General features: G+C 47.5%; 3 protein-coding genes across 3 annotated transcripts in view; 2 read left to right on the forward strand and 1 right to left on the reverse strand.

Annotated features, from left to right (window-relative positions):
* PAQR7 (progestin and adipoQ receptor family member 7) overlaps positions 1-3,452 on the forward strand; it is an 8,117-nt gene extending 4,665 nt beyond the window's left edge. The window contains exons 2-3 of the mRNA XM_009276220.2: positions 271-406; positions 2,081-3,452. The gene's annotated coding sequence lies outside the window, so the exon portion shown is untranslated. The remainder of the gene's footprint in view (positions 1-270; positions 407-2,080) is intronic.
* Positions 45-3,033, forward strand: AUNIP (aurora kinase A and ninein interacting protein). The gene is made up of 3 exons (XM_009276284.2): positions 45-86; positions 271-406; positions 2,081-3,033. Exons 1-3 carry the CDS (start codon positions 45-47, stop codon positions 3,031-3,033), a joined length of 1,131 nt encoding a protein of 376 aa, XP_009274559.1.
* A 1,303-nt stretch (positions 3,453-4,755) lies between the features above and the next one.
* MTFR1L (mitochondrial fission regulator 1 like) lies at positions 4,756-15,425 on the reverse strand. Its single transcript, XM_009276286.1, has 5 exons — positions 15,297-15,425; positions 14,474-14,583; positions 13,390-13,601; positions 10,056-10,368; positions 4,756-5,802 (listed from the first exon to the last, which is right to left on the reverse strand). Exons 1-5 carry the CDS (start codon positions 15,423-15,425, stop codon positions 5,697-5,699), a joined length of 870 nt encoding a protein of 289 aa, XP_009274561.1. The 3' UTR covers positions 4,756-5,696.
* Between the last annotated feature and the right edge of the window lie 1,092 nt (positions 15,426-16,517).

Below are 16,517 nucleotides of genomic sequence, written 5' to 3' on the forward strand. Positions count from 1 at the left end.
GGAGTTAGGAGAGGCTGGCGGAGGAAGGCTGCGAGTCGGGCGGGATGCAGAAGTTTTTCAAGAGGTGCCGGAGGGACGGGATGGGGGTAGCAGGGCTCGGACGGGGCCCACCTCCGTGGGCGCCTTCCAACCTCAGCCGTTCTGTGATGGTGTCACGGGAAGAGTTGGAGCATTTAACAAAAGTGGGAATTAGGCCACAACGCCGGAGGAAGGGTAGAATTGTTTTTAATGGCACGTATTCACTTTCTGCTTGCTTCTTTCCCCACACAGTCTCTCACAGCCAAACCAAAAGCGTCCAGTCGAGTTCTGGAAAGGAAGCACGTCTCGTTCGCTTTCACGCGGACAAGAGTCTCTCAGCCACGCACCAAGCAAACCACCATCTCTGCCTTCTTCAGCACCCAGACAGGTAACGTGGAACAGCGTGTGCCCCTGTAGGAAAGTAGTTTCAGGCCGTAATAGGAAACCCATCTCGCTTTATTTCTTGGCAGCTTTAGTAGGCAGAAAAGTGCATTTTCTAGTGAAGAGGGTAAAGGTTAAAGGATTTGAAGTCCCGGAGGGGATTTTATTGTGATGGTTAATCTAAACGCAGGCGTATTCTGCAGTGTTAGACTAAAGCGTAAGTGACAGCAGTCACAGCCAGCCTTCACTGGAGAGTGATCTGAACTCTAAATAACGCACCAGGCTTTACTCCCTACAAAACTGGAGCTTTCAGTGGAATGTTGGGAAGCCTGGCTCAGCCCGAGCGCCGATACAAACCGTCCAGGTGGCAAAACGTCCAGTTCTGGGTCGCCCGATGGTTATCACGTAAAGGACAGTCCAGTCGGGAACGCCTCTTCGGCTGGGGCAGGGTGCGGTCTGGGCAGGAGCACCAAGCCTGGCGGTGTCCTGCGGGCAGCTCTCCCTGCCCGGGGAAGGGGCAGCGGCCAGGGCGTTACGTGCCAGGTTTGTTCTGAACGACAGCAGCCCTAAACTGTCAGTTAAATGCCCTTGGAAGAACGTTACAGCTGGAAGTGAAAATGAATGTTACTTGGTTCAAACAACCTCCCTGGCAGGGGAATCGGCGGGAGGTGTGCGAGGAAAGCTTTTTATGAAGGGTTGGACAAAGCCTTTTCTAAAGAATGCAACGTTTAATCCTAACTGAACCAATGAAGGAGTCGCAGGGGACTGCAATATTTAAGCTGATTAAGCCAGCTCGCAGCTTCTGTGCTTTTGAGGCTGCGTTTGTGCTCTGGAATGCAAGAAACTGGGATTTGTCCGTGGGTCTCAAATTAACGAATATGGAGAGAAATGAAATGGATGCGGAAACCAGCAGTGTAGGGTTGCGTAGTTGTTTGTGTATTGTCAGTTGTGTAATGGCTAGTTCATCAACGCTGAACTAGTTCAGCAATAAGCAGATGGAAGCGTTACATAAACTGTACAATTTAATTATTTGACAGAATTTTTGGAGGAAGCGTTACATAAACCGTACAATTTAATTATTTGACAGAATTTTTGTGTTGTGACAGGGCCGTTGATGGTTTTTGCTTTGGATTCATTATTCCTACTCCTCTTGAACGTGTTGTGTGCTTTCCTCTCTTTTTTCATTTGATTCCCTCCGTTGATTGCATTCACTTATTCACGGCGTTTGGATTCATTGAACGCTGCCGCTGTTCATCCAGAGGTCTGCAGGATTTAAGATGCTGGAGTATCTCTTACTTGTATTTTTTTTTTCTTTTAGCACGTCCTGAATCGAGGATGAGCTCCATTACGTTGAGCAAGTTATATTAGATTTTATATTAAATGGTTTCAGAAGCAAATGTGGGTCTTGATGCCTTGATCAGGCGATGAGGGCAAGCTGTAGAAGTTTCACTGTGGGGTTTTGTGGGGTTTTTTTGGGTAACTCTTGAGCTGCTGCTTTTAAAGGGAGAGGAGGAAGGCAGAGAAGCCGAAGACTGGAGCAGCCGGAGATGCAGCTCTGGCATCTCACTTGAGGGAAGCTTACTTTTTTGAAGTACTCCAAGGTTTTAGGCTGCTGTTCCACCACAGCCTCAGCAGCTGTGCGTGCCAGCTCTGGCTTTATCCAATTCCGTGTTGTTTTCAGGTGAAAAAGACAAAGAAAACTCCAGGCCATCTCCTTTCATCCCGAATAAAGACTGTAAAGAAAAAGGTGTTTCTTTGGCTGCTTCCCCCGTGAAGATCTTGGCTTTGCCGCAGGTGGAGAAAGCCCGGACACAATCCTTCAGAGCTGCGGAGGAGACGGCGCAGGTTACACCCCGGCGTCGTGCACTGAAAGCACCGGCCTCGCCGACGCCTTTGCCGGACTCTTCGTTGTTACAAGCGGAGTCCCACAGCAAGAGTGAAGCCTCCTGCGGGGGGGGAGAGGATTGCCGCTTCTTCAGCTTCACTCAGGATTCAGAAGGCAACCGGATCATCGCTCACAGAAACGAGTCCGATTTCTTTGCTGGAGAAACGGTTTCAGCAAGCGGCAGCGTAACGTCAGACTGCGGGATAAACAAACGGGCGGGCCGGCCGCTCCCAGAGGAGGCCAAGACCGGACTTGATTTCCAACCAAGACTTGGTGCAAACCAGACTAAGGAACCACACCGCTCGAGTAGCGTTAATTCTTTATTTGATTTCTCTGAGACCGAGAATATAAATCCTACTATAATGAGAGGACATAAAGCTGCTGGCTTTTATTCATCTCCACAACGACCGGCTAGAGCACAGCCTCTGAGAGAGTGCAGCCAGAACGCCGGTGCTGGTTCAGCCGAGGAGGGATGGGGCAGCAAGACGGGACCGAGCAGTCCCTGGGGGCAGCTGTTCACCCAGGATTCGGAGGGGAACAGAGTGATCGCTCACCGCTGCCAGAACATCCCGTCTCCTCGCAAGGACGACGGCAGCTCTTGCAGGCAGCTGCCCGACTCCCCAGACAAGGGCCATTCCAGCGATGCTGCAAACAGGAGCTTGAGCAAACCGGGGGAGCTGTGGTTAGATGTGTGCTATGATTTGCTGTTCACGCAGGATTCGGAAGGGAACAGAGTGATTAAACACTGATAAGTGACCTTAAATGAGTTGCCTAATGACCTCTTGTGAAGCCTCAGGAAAGCGTTTTTTGTAAGAAAGCAGTCAGAATTAGGTAAGTGTACCCGTTGTTTCTAGATGCGCGGCCTAGCCAGCATATGCAGTAGAGCCATGCAACAGACAGGACCTCTTTGTTCTCTGAAATTTTGCTTTAATAAAAATAGAATTTTGAAGGAGTACGTTTATAATGGTTTGATTGTTTCAATCGCGATTACAGCCTGTGTGGCCAAGGCCTGGCGTTCGTTAGTATTACTGGTGTTTACGTAGCACGCTGCTCTTCAGCCTGAAAGCCCGCTGCTAACATCTCTGTATTTCTTCGGATCCTGAAAGTCCACGTTTAAAGGATCTCTGGGCTCAGCTCAGGAACCAAACCACAGCAGCTACTTCACGTTAGCTGCCTCGAGGAAGTGCTAGGCTGGGGCACATTCTGCTTATTTCAGGACTGCGGTTGTGCCAGCTGGTGCGTGTGGCAGTAAGGGGGGGGGTTCACGCTTTTCAGCTTGCGCGCCCGTAACTGTGAAAGATGCACCTCTGCCAGCTGCAGGCGAGAGCGCAGCACTTAACTGCTGGTGCCAGACTTACCAGAGGTTTAAAGCGAGGAAGACCGTGACAAAGAGGAGGAGTTGTAAGTCTGGACTGTAATCCTGACGCTGGACTCGCAGCTCTTTCACAGGCGGGGACGCACCTAGACGGAGCGGGGGGGGCCCGCGGGGGCTCGCAGCCGCAGCTCGACGCCGTCAGCCTGGCCCCGGTGGGGTGAAAAGCGGAGCAGCGAGCGCTCCGGGCTGGAGTAAGAGCTGGTCAGTGGTGGTTTAACTGCGCGTGGCAGCTGCCAGGTCTCGCTAACAGCAGTGGTACTTCCTGTACGCTGCTTGTAGGGCTTGTTCAACATAATCCCCCGCTTTTGGATGCGCAGCGTTTTGGGTGGGCGTGCTTTAGATTTTATCTGTTTTGAAGTGCAGGGACCAGCTGCTCAAAAACCCCAGGGGTCAGGAGCAGCAGACAGCAGAGTCCATCTGTGACCGTGATCGCGCTCCAGAACAGCCGCCTGCTTTGTCAGCAGCACTTTTTAACCTTTTGGTTTTTTTTTTTTTGAATGTGGACTATGTCTTTAACACTGTAAGTGTTGCCATTGAAGCTGTCTTTACCTTCCCATTGGGCCAGAATACTAAAATAGACCACACTGGAGTTATGTCATAGCCCAGAAGCTAATCGCTCTGATACGCTCTCATATCCCGCCTGCGCATGGAGCACGCGTCCAGGGACAGGGACTCTTGGTTGCAGCTCCATCTTCTCCGTAGGCAGGTGTATTCCCACCAAATCGTTATGCAGAGGAGCCTTGGTGGGACCGAGGGGGAACGATCGCGTCGTCCAGTGGCTCTCGGTGCCCCTCTGAGAGGGGAAGAGCTGTGGCAACTCCCTCTAAAACTGATTAAGTCGTAGATGCTATTTCTGCTCTCGCTCGCTGGGTGGCCAGAGGCAACACAAGCCTCCTCTCTCACTTTTAAGGTGGGGATGATGGTTTAATTTTTCAAGGGCTGAGGGCCTGGTGGATTAAGAAAATCCTTGGCATCTGACTACATTCATCTGCAGCAGCTGAAATTCCACACAAACCCCCCCCCAGCCTCCCCGAGATACAAGCACCACTGCTGCCATGTTTGGACATACGCGCATTAATAACATCAAGGACAACCATTGTCTTATTAAGGCTCCATTTTATAGAAAGGAGAAAAAACCCCATACTTTAAATACAGCCATGAGGAACACTGCAGAGAACGTGTAGCTGAAGGAAACCTCTTCAGTTAGTGAGAGCTGTAGCCACAGACAATGCCAAGTTCCTTCTTCCCCTTTCTCAGATGACAGCTCTTGTGGCGGGTGCTCGGTTCTTAGCATCGGTGGTTCAATAAATAGACCTTTTGAATGCTAAATAAAATACATTATCTGAATACAAGGACCATTCATGAAACATTAAATTACTGGCGCGAAATTAAGGCCATTCTGTCATGCAACGGCGGGGATAATTTGTGAGTTAAGGAATACCCAGGGCAGCATCCCTTAGACGTGACTGAGCGCTTTGATCATTGACTGCAGCTTCATCCTGCCGTCGGGTCAGACAGTTACCGGGAAGACGCCTTTTACCCCCGTGATTCAACAACCTCCTCAACACTGAAGACCTGGAAGCGTTCATGAGCTTATTCTCAGCAGCTCTGTGCCGTACTCGGAACAGAGAAAGACGGGATGTTTGACATCCCTTTATACTGGAAATGGTAACTAGTTATATTGTAACAAGGACGTTATCAGTTAATGCTTAATTTGAACCTAAGGAAAACTGTAGGTAGAAAGAACGTCATCCAGCAGCACTCACTGCACCCTTCAGAAGATCCTTATCAATAACCAACATCAAAATACAGGTGGAAAAGAATTTCCATCTTCTTAAAAAGTTTTTTCTTAAATATAACAACAAACACATGGAAAACACATCAAATCCGTAGGGTCTTTCCTAAGTAAGTGTCCAGTGCAGAAACCATTTCTGATTAATAAAAGAGGCAAAAGGCTCAATCCTTAGGAAGGCAGCTACTGTGGAGAAAATTTTGGGAGCGTAACACTTTTGCTTACGGACTTTAACGACAGTAACATCATTTCTCCTTCAGGGCCAGATCTTCATCCTTGAGGGCAAATTTTCTTCTCAGAACTTCTGCTATAAGAACGGCAGGGTCTTCCTCCTTCATTGAAGTTCGGGTTCTACATCAGGACAAAAGCACAGTGCGTTAGTACAGAGGAGTGCCAAAATCGATGGTTTACAGCTCTGGTTAGAGCCTTTTCAGTATTCTCCTGCAGCCTTTATCATCGGCTTTTGTCGCAAGTCGGGGAGGTGCAGAACCACCACCACAAACCAACAAAAAGTAGCTAAAAATTCAGACCTTTCATGGCGGCTTGGAAAACCTGGAGCTCATTTTGTGGGTCAAGGGGTATCCCGAAAATCTCAGCATCAAAGCTCTTTATAATTTTTATTCAACTGTGTTAATAACAAGTAAAATAAAACTTCATTAATTACAGCCTACGTCCCCTCAATATAAATCTACAAGTGGTGTTTGAGTTGAAGTCCTGGAACTACTTTTTTTTTCCCCTCATGAATTTTGCTATACAATGGCTATATGCTTTCATATTTAAATATGGGTAATGACAGGTATTTTAAAGGAGGGCTGGTATACATTTCCCTCCACTTAGCTACTGCACGTGAGTTTTTCTGCAGCATTCTATTATCGAAGCATCCTGCCTCGTTCAGACAAGCGGTTCACGTTACCAGTGTTAGCGAGCTTATTTTACAGGAAGCCAAAACCCAGTTCTTTTTCCTCAGCTATCATGAATTACTCACTACGGTTTTGTTTAGAACCTGCAATAATAATTTCAGAGCTTAATTTTTTTTTTTTTTTTTAATAGCTGAAGTCCTCCCTTGGGCAGAAAACATTATGGGTGTTTTAAACATTCCTAAAAGAAAAAAAATCCCCCTGAAGTATTTCCACATGCGTTTGGGAGGGGCTTGTTCTCAAATTAACAGCGAAGGCTTTTAGTGGGCCGTGTAAGATGCCACTGAGCTGCTCACGGGTAACCCTCAGCGCTATGTCAGATTTCTCTGATGCAAGTTCTGAATTTACAGTTGCATAAACGCATCGCTATTTAGAAGATGATTCTGTAGCCAGAAGCATGCCTTTGAGTTCATCCAGACAGAACTGTTCCTTCTGAAAAGGGTGCAGAGAAAGATCAGAGTACGGGGTCCGGAGCCCTCCCCAAACCCGTCCTTCCACGCGGGCAAACCTGAGAATTCAGAGTTACCCAAGTACCTGTCAGCTGCCTCAGAAGAGGGACGGGGGGGAAACCGAAGCAGCCAGAGGAGGAGGCGACACTAACAGCGGTGAGGAGAGACAGCGCCGACACAGCCTCGAGCTGTGCCAATCACAGGGAAAAGCTCTCCCAGGATGAGTGAAGAGACAGATAACCCACAGCGGGGTGAGAAAAGGAACATCTCCTACCAAGGGGTACAGTGTCCTACAGCGAGGCACAACCAGCAGCAGACCGCGGAGCACCAGCATTCAACTTCAGTGGCTCAGCCCTTTGTAGCCACTCGAAGGGCCAAAGAAATAATCATGGCAAAATCACGTCGCTCAGCCCCGTAACAGTAGTACTTACAAGTGAAAGTGTACTCACAGTCCCAGCAGCTCCTCACGCTACCTGTCTTTAACCCCACACTGAGCGAAGGGCCCAGCAGGCACACCACTCAGCCACTCCCCTCGCAGAGGGCATCACAGACACTTTCACAGGCTCTATTTCACATTTGTTGAAACACGCACATTCCTGCAAGCGTTTCTCACTCATTCCTGAAGCTTCCAAGGTTGTGTTTAAGCACCAAGTCCTAAATAGGAGCATCAGAGAAGCATCTATGTAGTTATCTCATTAAGCATCATTTGGTACCTTCATCCACTTAAAGAGTACACGATCCTCTTCGGTGTCACGAGCGCTGCACACCTACACTCGCACAACTGCTCTGCGTAACCTAACGGCACGTCCGCAAGGTGAGCGCAGCTGTAGAAGCATCGGGCTGCTCACACAACTGCATCGACACTAGAGGATTGTGTCTAGGAATTAGAGCTCATGAAGTAATGAACATTAGTGAATTACTGAATGTAATTTTTCAACTATCTGTGATCCTTCAAACAGCTTTAATTAAGCTGTAATAACCGTATCCTAAAACGTCGCTGTTGCATGTAGGAGGCAAGTTAGAGGCTGAGATAGGGAAACAGATGAGAGGAAAACGGTTCGGCTCCAGCAAGAAACAGACTCAAGCTTTTCTATTAAAGTGTTCTTAGCCTTGACGCAAGCAGCAGCAGCAGAAGAAGCAAGTGTGACCCAGCTCCCGGCTAATCAGTCAAGCCCTCACAAGGGGAGAAAGGGGTCCCGGCGATCCAGTTCCTTTGCCCACTGTACCCCAGAGAGGAGGGCAGCTATCCCCTTCCCCCCAAGTATTCCACAGTACAAAATCCTTGCTCTCCCCCCATCTCCTGTAACGTTAAAAAGAATCAACGCTGTTGGTAAATCCTTTCTTTGTGCGCAAGCCATCCCTCCCTCCCGCTCATTCACACAGCTTCTCTCCCAGGGTAACAGCGAGATCAAACACCTTCATCCATTATTAGTTGTTCTCATACATTCCATCGAGGAAATGGAAGTCAAGTTGTGACCCATTATATTGCAACGTTCCCCGTCACCTACACGCTGCTTTTCACAGCCCCCCCCCAGTCAGCACCTGGCTCCTCGTGGTTCGGCCAGTGCCGGCAGGAGCCTTGTTGGCGTATCCAGGCGTGGCTAGGAAATGCCTCGGATTTCCCTACCATAATCTGTATTTGTACAAGGTTTTGGGTTTTTTCCCCTGAATAATGCACGTTTCCCTATCTTCATCTGGCACAGACGGTGGCAGTTTTCTTACCCTGAAAAGTCTGCTTCCATAGAAGGCTGACGTACCAGTCTGCGCTAATTAGGAGATCGATAATTACATTGTTACACGTGAATGCTTAGTCCTAGGGGTACACAGGTTTCTGATCAAGTTAAAACATGACACGTCACAACGCGAAGCATCTGCAAGCTTTTCTGGATTTAACAGAGCCACTGAATGCCCGTTAGAATGGCACAGTTATGGTCTTAACAGGGAAGTTACCTCAAGCCCAACCCAAACCTCTGCCGAGCCAACGTGGCCGAGTCGCAGGCACAGCAGGTGTTTTTCTTGAGAATTCTCTCCCCCTTTGACTAACAATGCAGAACTATTTTTGGATGCCCAAGGCACTGCTTTACAACAGACGGGAAGAAAGAAGAGGAGCACTTCATCTGCGGTCCACAAATTCTACTCGCCCCCAAGAAAGATTACGGGCATTTATATAAAGCAAGTGAGCATTTAAGCTTTGAGTAATACTTAACACTGAGGAAAACAAGAGCAAAAGGGTATGCTGTGTGAATTACGGATGTGTAATACCGTACTGACATTCTGGATGCAAGCTGAACATATTTCTCTCATTTGACTATATAATTTTTTCAGTGCTGAGAATTTAATTTCTTTTAAACTGAATTTGGCATAGAAATTGCGAACAGCCATCACACAACGTGTTATTTTTGGCCAGGAATCCTACTCACACCACATAATGGCTGGATAGATCTTCAGGCTGAAAAATGTGGAAACTGAACTTTATCGCTGTGATTTCACACGGAAAACGGAGGCAGCACAGCCAACATTGAAGAAGCTGCTTTATCAGCCGGGCAGAGTCCTGTCTCGGCCATGCAGCAGCTGGCATGTCAGCAGCTTGAGGCGCTCTCATGATCAATGTGTAAACTCATCACGAGACAAGTGAAAACTCACTCTGCCCACGCTCAGAGCTGGGCCAGATGCAAAAGCTGAGAAGCTGAAAAGCTCCGCGCGTTAATTCCTGCATGTGCCATGCCGGGAAAAGCTGCCGAGCTTCCCAACCGCTTGGGTCTGCAAGATGGTCTAAGCACCAGCACCCGGAACCACTGCAGGCAGAGGGAGCAGCGCGACCCTCGCTCTGACGGTTGCCAATACCTACGGTTCTGGTTTTCATCTGGGCAAACGCAAGCTTTTTTTCAGGTGAACAAGCTGAAGCAGCCAAACATTGTGCTAATCGGTTTAAGTTCCCCTCCATTGCTTTCTATCCAGGCAGGTAAGCCATCATTAACCGCCCCCCCCCCCCCCCCCCCCCCCTCGGTTTTATTTGCAACACGGAGCGTTTCCAAACTAGATCATCTCTTACAATAAGAGAAATACCCCGAAACATTAAGTGTTAGCAAGTTCTGCTATAAACAGGTATTTCCCCCCTGTGAATCATGAATATAAAGCAGCACCAACAAGCAGTGAATGCAACGTCCAGTGTCTGCAATGATTTGACAGACAAAAAAAAGCGATAAAATAAAATCAAGAGAGTTCAGGAAGCACTTACAAGTCTTTGCTCTGCTTCATCCTATGAATGTCTTTAAGAATGCCCATCATATCTGCAAAACTGCTGGCCTTTGAAAGAGACACAGAATCTTCCTCGTCAGGATCCTTTGGTTCTGGTTTACAACACTCGGAGGTTGCAGAACAAAGCATGGAGACTGACGGGAGCTCGGGGCTTTCGAGTTCTGCCTCCTCCTCTGTGATATCGCTAATGACAAAGGAAGTTGTAGATTGGAAAGAGGGTCCAAAACAGGGTAAAGGAGAAGATGCGTTTGAACTTCCTGGAGATAATAAATCTGGTGTTAATGAAGCAGAAGCTGAAAAAGAAAACAATATAGATGGATAGATAAACTAACACCAAACCATGCAGGTATTTTTTTTCCCCCCAAAACAACAGAATATAAATCAAGAGGCATCACCAGCCAGCCTCCCCCATGCTATGAGAAAACAAACTCATCATATTCTCTGTTACCCTCCATGTCCGCTCCGCTTCCTACGACACCACGTTGCAACACGAGACCTTCTCCAGTACCTTTTTTCCCACCAACCCCCGTATGTGTCTCCGTTCCTGTCGTGCCCATCACCGTATCACCCCTCCAGTTCAAACGCTGCGCCCCGTCCCTGCAGAAGTCAGGTAATGTTTACTTTTTCTGTTTTTACAGATAAGAAATGGAGGAACAGAGATTTAGCTTCTGCTCAGGGTCACAGAGGGAGCCTGTGTCAGAATGTAGGTCTTAATTGTCTTAACTGTTCTCCTCTTTTTCTTCATCGCCTTGAGAACTGCTTGCCTTTCTTTTCCTTTCAGGCTCCTTCCCTCATAACCATTACGCCTGGTGAGAATGCAGAGCTGGTTCAGGAGCTCCGGCATTTTACCCTAGACGGTCACAGCAACTCACTCTGCGACTGCAGGCATTTCGACCTGTTTTGCTTTCCACCACCGTCTGTAAAATGCGAATAGCATCCACCTATTCCACAGGGAAGATGGGATTTATTTGTTCACGCTTTAAAATGCAGCGAGGATAAGAACAGCTATATAAATTCTGAGTGTTATTAAGTGAAAATGAGTTAGAGATTTCCAGTGTAAAACACTAAGGGAAAACAACCAAAAACCCAGACACATGCTTAGTGCACACCTCCTCGAAAGAACCTTCCTGTATTGAAAACAAACTGTACCTTAAAGCACTAATGCCCTTGGCCTCAAGAGTAAACCTGTAGATAGTTATCAATTTCCAATTAAGGGATTTCTCTAACAGTGTATAATAAAGCAGATTGCACAATATTTCTCTTCTGACATCAATCTTTCCAAAATAAGCCTGCTAAATAGTTATCTCCTTCATCAGATTACCGAGCTACAGCTAGGCCCTAAATCACGGTTCCCCATTATTGACTTAGAGGACGTGAAGTCAATAAGAACTCTTCTCAAGTGCCAGCTGATAACAACCAGGCGCACTGCTGAGTAGAGAGGGAGAAAAAAAGGTATTAAAGGATTAAATCATTTTTCTCCCATCTGGGTCTCTAATTTTCCTCGTTATTACTCTCCCTGAATTAAAACGGACTTTTCTAGCACGCAGCTTCAGCAACTGTAGAGCTGAGACAGAACTTAGAAGGAAAAAATCACCCAATTTCCCCTGCTCTTTATTTCAGTTCGGTTGTTCCTCTGATCTTGCATAAAGAAGAAAGAGGACACACGCAGCCTCTCTGAAGGGGACATCTGCGATGCCTTGTTTTACGCTTATTCCCTGCAGAGTCGAGGGTAACGTGGCTCCCTCACCCCCAGAGCGGCTTCATTTTACCATGCTGCTGTAAGAGTCGAGGCGTGTGGCGTACAGGATCCCGTGTACCGTGACAGGACACACCAGCACGTGCATTATCTCACAGCAGCCCTTTACCATGGAAGTGAAGAAATCTCCCATCTCATCTAAATACAACTTCACGTGCTAAAAACATCATATATATTCTTATGTGGTGGCATATATATTTACACTATTGATATCAAATAAATTCTTAGAGTCCACTGACCATCACACAGAACTGAAAAAGAACCCCAAATCTCTCATGCAGAAACCAGCATTTCACCTAAATCAAGCACCACAACTGTGTTTCATGTTCAAATGCGTTTACGGCTCATGGATAGCTGGACTAAATATAAGCAGTCTAAGCTGCAAGTCTAAGCAGTATAAGCTGCAAGTCCCTCGGGGCTACAATAATCAGACAACCACGTCGTCTTTCGCAGATCATGAGAGATTTGGTCTCGTGCACACCCTACGCAGTGCAGCGCAAAGTAGCAATCTGGGAATTAAAAATAAATATTTGCTTTCAGATGTAGGATAAGGAAGGTTTCGTCAGCCACTATTGCCCATCATGAACAGGAACTAACCCGCCTGGTATCATTTCAAGTGTGGCACAATCCTGTTTTGTCTTTTTTTTTTTTAATGGGAAGAATTATAGGTCCTCCTTTTCCTCTGAAAGCAGCCATAATACAGCTGTCATCTTGGTTATTGGCAAAAGTATTCTGCGTACAAGAAACGCAGCTTTTAAGAAAAACTGTCTTCAAGAAGGACTAAACTCCTTTAGTTTGCAAAACTGTTCAGTGTTTTTGAGTTGGGAGATCAACAACTCTGCCTTCTGAACACTCCATAAATAGATACCACCAAGGTGTTTCTACCTTACTAGTTTCCACACTCTAAACCAGCCACTGCTGCAGCAAGCCTTGTAGGACCACTGGGATTTGGATCCTACCAAGTATCTTCATGTTTTCAGAGCTGAGCATACAGGAAAAGCCACGAAAGGAAGAGAAGTCGTCTTTCCTCACGGTTCAGTTTTGCGGCTAAAACGTGGCTTTTAGTTGCATACAAATTTACTGAAATAAATAAATAGATCAGTTCAGCTAGGCTTTTCCCCAAATACCTTATTTGCTACAGAAATGGCACTGTCATTTTCACAGAAGAAACAGATGCTAACATCTCGTTCCTACCCAAATCAAGACGTAACCCTCTCGCTCATGGCTGACTCGGAGCAGGAATGGCAAGAATACACCAAATGTTTTCATGAAACAAGGTGCTCGAGATCAGAGTCGGCCTCCAGATCAAATGCAGCGAATGCAGTCACAAAGCAGCACTTGGTATTTCTTAAAAACAAGCAGGGCTCCTCCAACGAAACAGATGCAAACGTCTAACCACAGAACCAGCACTGAGCTGACACCAAAGACGGCATCCCACCAACGGGAGCCACAGCTCTGCTGGAAAAACAACATGCAAGTCTGCTCTGTATGGAGGAAACGGCACGGTTCACTAATTCAGCCCTTCTCCTTCAACAAAAACCCCTCATTATGTTCCTACCTGACTCTGCAGCAACTATTTTAGCTATCTGACTCCGAAGGTGACTCAGCTCATCCTGGAGCTCTGTTGTTCGGCTCAGTGCTGGTAAACCAGGTTTCTTCAAGGCGAGCAGCTTCTCCTCCTGCTTCCTCAGGTTGGGGACTGAAGCGTTTCGCTGTATAACGGTGAAGGGACTCGGCTTCCACTTGTGCTTCAGCGGGCGAGTGTCACTTCTACAGGACAAAAACCTGTTGGTCATTTACAAGATCCAGCCCCCTCCGTGACAACAACGCTCGGCAACGCTCTGCCTCCACCTCAGGACAGCAGACTTCAACACAATGAATTAAGCCTCTGTGCCACTACGCTGTACGTACCACTGTATGTACCGCCGTACAGATGCGCTGTGCCGCTGTATGTGCTCTCTCTGCATCACAAGGGACAGAGAGCCTGTGACAGAAATCATGACCCAACGGCACAAGATGTGGTGAGAGGAAGCAGAGACTAAAGCCTGGGCGTGCTCACATGGTTTCAAGTCACTTCTCTCCCGGTAACTGTGCCTCCATGCCGGGCAGTGCGCTGGGTGCACGTGGGAAATGTCACTTACCCATTACCTTTTGCCCCTGATTTCGAAGTCCATTTTATCTTTCACAAGATACCTATTACTATTGCCCTGCTTTAAGGACAAAAGTTCAACTGACCAGAACCAAACTCCTGGGGGAAGAACATTTCAATCCCAGGAGAACTCAACTCTTCAGCTTTCTAACCAGAAAATACCACGGATCAGGGGGGTTTACTCTGCACGGATCTTTCCGTGAGTAAAATACGGCATGGCACGGGCTCTTAGCACTTCCTACAGGAATTCCTCCCAGGGTCCTTTGTCCAATTTTTTTTTCCCCTTGTCTCTTGGGAAAAACGTCTTTCAACAGGCACCGCATCAGACCTCGAGAGGACTGGAAGCTGTGAGCATTTGATCAATGTCTGGCCTACGCTACGTGAAATAAACTAAAATAATAGTTGTTTCATAACTAATATAAAAATGTGAAATAATAGTTATTTCATAACTAATATAAAAATAAGGATCAGCAGACACAAAGAGGAAACCAACCTGACTCTGGCATATGTTTCTTCATCATCTGCTGCTATCCACACAATGTCTGCCAAGGTGGGGACCGGAGGGACGTCATTTAAATAGAGCTCCGAAACGCTCGGTAGAGCCTAAGAAGACGACAGTTACATTAAGGAGAGGGCGGTCCCGTCTCCTGAAGCCGCCCCAGATGTGCTGTCAGAGCCTTTCTCCTCTGCACCAGGTCGGCAGCTGCATCTGTCAGACGTGTGACAGTAACACCATTTGGCTTACGGAAACGCTGCGCTTCCGTGTGTCGGCTTCCGCGCGTGTTTTTGGGTGCGTTGGTGTTACTGTGCTCCGTGAGACTGAACAGCAAGGCAGCGAAGGGATACTCGATACCGCTTAGCTCACTGCCAAGGCCACGTGCAACACTTTGCCACTACAAGTCCCAGCGCTGTCCTTGAGCTTAAACAGTGACGTAAGCGCTTCCGTAAACCTTGTCTTACTGTTTAGGAAATGCAGGCCCAGAGGGCACATGGCTTGCTGGAGGTCACACAACAAAGCACTGGTTCAGCAACTCCATGTTTCTGCCTCCTCTAGCTTGCTAACCCAGTTCATAGGCACTATTCGAGGAGGTATTTTCCTCAAAGTGCCAATGATCACTTTACAACAACAGAATTTAAAAAAAAAAAAAAGGAAATAATAAAAAATCCCTTGAAATTAACTGTACCGCTACGAGTTTTGCGAATACAGCTCTGCAGGCACGTGGCTGGCAGAGCAGCAGCTCGTGACAGTGCTTTGTCTTGCTCAAGAGAGGCGGCTTCCTACACGCGATCACCAAATCCCTCACGAGTCCCCTTACCTCAAAGGTTGCCCTGGGACAGGGTTTTAAAGGGAGGTTTGACCCGATCCTCCTGACAACGCTGCGTGCTGAGCCATGGGGTTTGTTCTGCCAGATGGGGATCGTCTGCAAGAAGCCACGTGAAATCATTAGTATTTCAAATCAGTTGCCCTTCTTAAAATTTATTACATTGGAAATTGTCCTATACAATCTACTCAAGGGCTCTGATCTCTGACTTTTTATTTGTTGAGTGATACTTTTAATTGGGAACCTGCTAATAACTAAGGTCCTCATTCCATAAAACTGTGTTTCAGCTGAACGTACACGAAAGTCAGCCAGTTACTAAGGGGCATTTTAAACACGGGTGTAGCATTTTCAGGACTGAAAACTAGTCAGTAAGTCGGAGTCAGTTACTCAGTAACAGACACTGAGCTCCAAATGAAAACAGGCCAAAAGGAGGAAAACAGCATCACGTGAGGGGCCCAGAAGAAAAATTAAATCAGAAGAAGGTCTCCTTTAAAGGAACGCTCTCGCTTCCACATGATCTTTAATACAAGCAGCACTGATGAGACTGCGAACGCTTCCTGGACGACGGCAAAGTGACAAGTGCATTCAATGCCTATCCCAGCCGGGGGCTGATGAACAGCCTCGGAGGGTGTTGTCAGAAACAGCAGATGTTTCAGCGATCTCTGGATACTTCTGAAAGGGATTCAAAAGGCGAAGTGCTCTGTCCTTTGACCGTCCTCCCCTCTGTCAGTCTGACGGCCGTCACAGGCTCTCGTGACAGGAGGCAGCACAAGGCTCCGGACAGCAAACACCACAATGACAAACCGGAATCCAAACAGGTTATTTCGCTCAGTCCACCAACAAATTCATCACTGTATTTATCGCTGGGGCTTGTTACGCGCACGATGCCTGAACGTCGGTCTTACGCAGCCAAATTTACAATTCCTGATGCGCATTTTAAATCGAATCTCTGAGCTGGCAGTGCGCTGACTGCTGCGACGGCCCTCTGGCTACCAATGACAAACCGGAATCCAAACAGGTTATTTCGCTCAGTCCACCAACAAATTCATCACTGTATTTATCGCTGGGGCTTGTTACGCGCACGATGCCTGAACGTCGGTCTTACGCAGCCAAATTTACAATTCCTGATGCGCATTTTAAATCGAATCTCTGAGCTGGCAGTGCGCTGACTGCTGCGACGGCCCTCTGGCTACGGCAGAGCCGGGGGGCGGGGGG

The sequence above is a fragment of the Aptenodytes forsteri genome, unplaced genomic scaffold (genome assembly GCF_000699145.1).
Source record: "Aptenodytes forsteri isolate BGI_AS27 unplaced genomic scaffold, ASM69914v1 Scaffold321, whole genome shotgun sequence".
Classification (NCBI taxonomy): Eukaryota; Metazoa; Chordata; class Aves; order Sphenisciformes; family Spheniscidae; genus Aptenodytes; species Aptenodytes forsteri.

Excerpts from the sequence above, each read along its gene's own strand:
- MTFR1L (XM_009276286.1), bottom strand. The coding sequence starts at position 15,425 with ATGATTTCACGTGGCTTCTTGCAGACGATCCCCATCTGGCAGAACAAA. Across the intron at positions 14,584-15,296 it reads GTCCCAGGGCAACCTTTGAG|GCTCTACCGAGCGTTTCGGA; the intron begins GTAAGGGGACTC and ends TCGTCTTCTTAG. Across the intron at positions 10,369-13,389 it reads AATAGTTGCTGCAGAGTCAG|CTTCTGCTTCATTAACACCA; the intron begins GTAGGAACATAA and ends TTTCTTTTTCAG.
- AUNIP (XM_009276284.2), top strand. The coding sequence starts at position 45 with ATGCAGAAGTTTTTCAAGAGGTGCCGGAGGGACGGGATGGGG. Across the intron at positions 87-270 it reads GCCGGAGGGACGGGATGGGG|TCTCTCACAGCCAAACCAAA; the intron begins GTAGCAGGGCTC and ends TTCCCCACACAG. Across the intron at positions 407-2,080 it reads CTTCTTCAGCACCCAGACAG|GTGAAAAAGACAAAGAAAAC; the intron begins GTAACGTGGAAC and ends TGTTGTTTTCAG.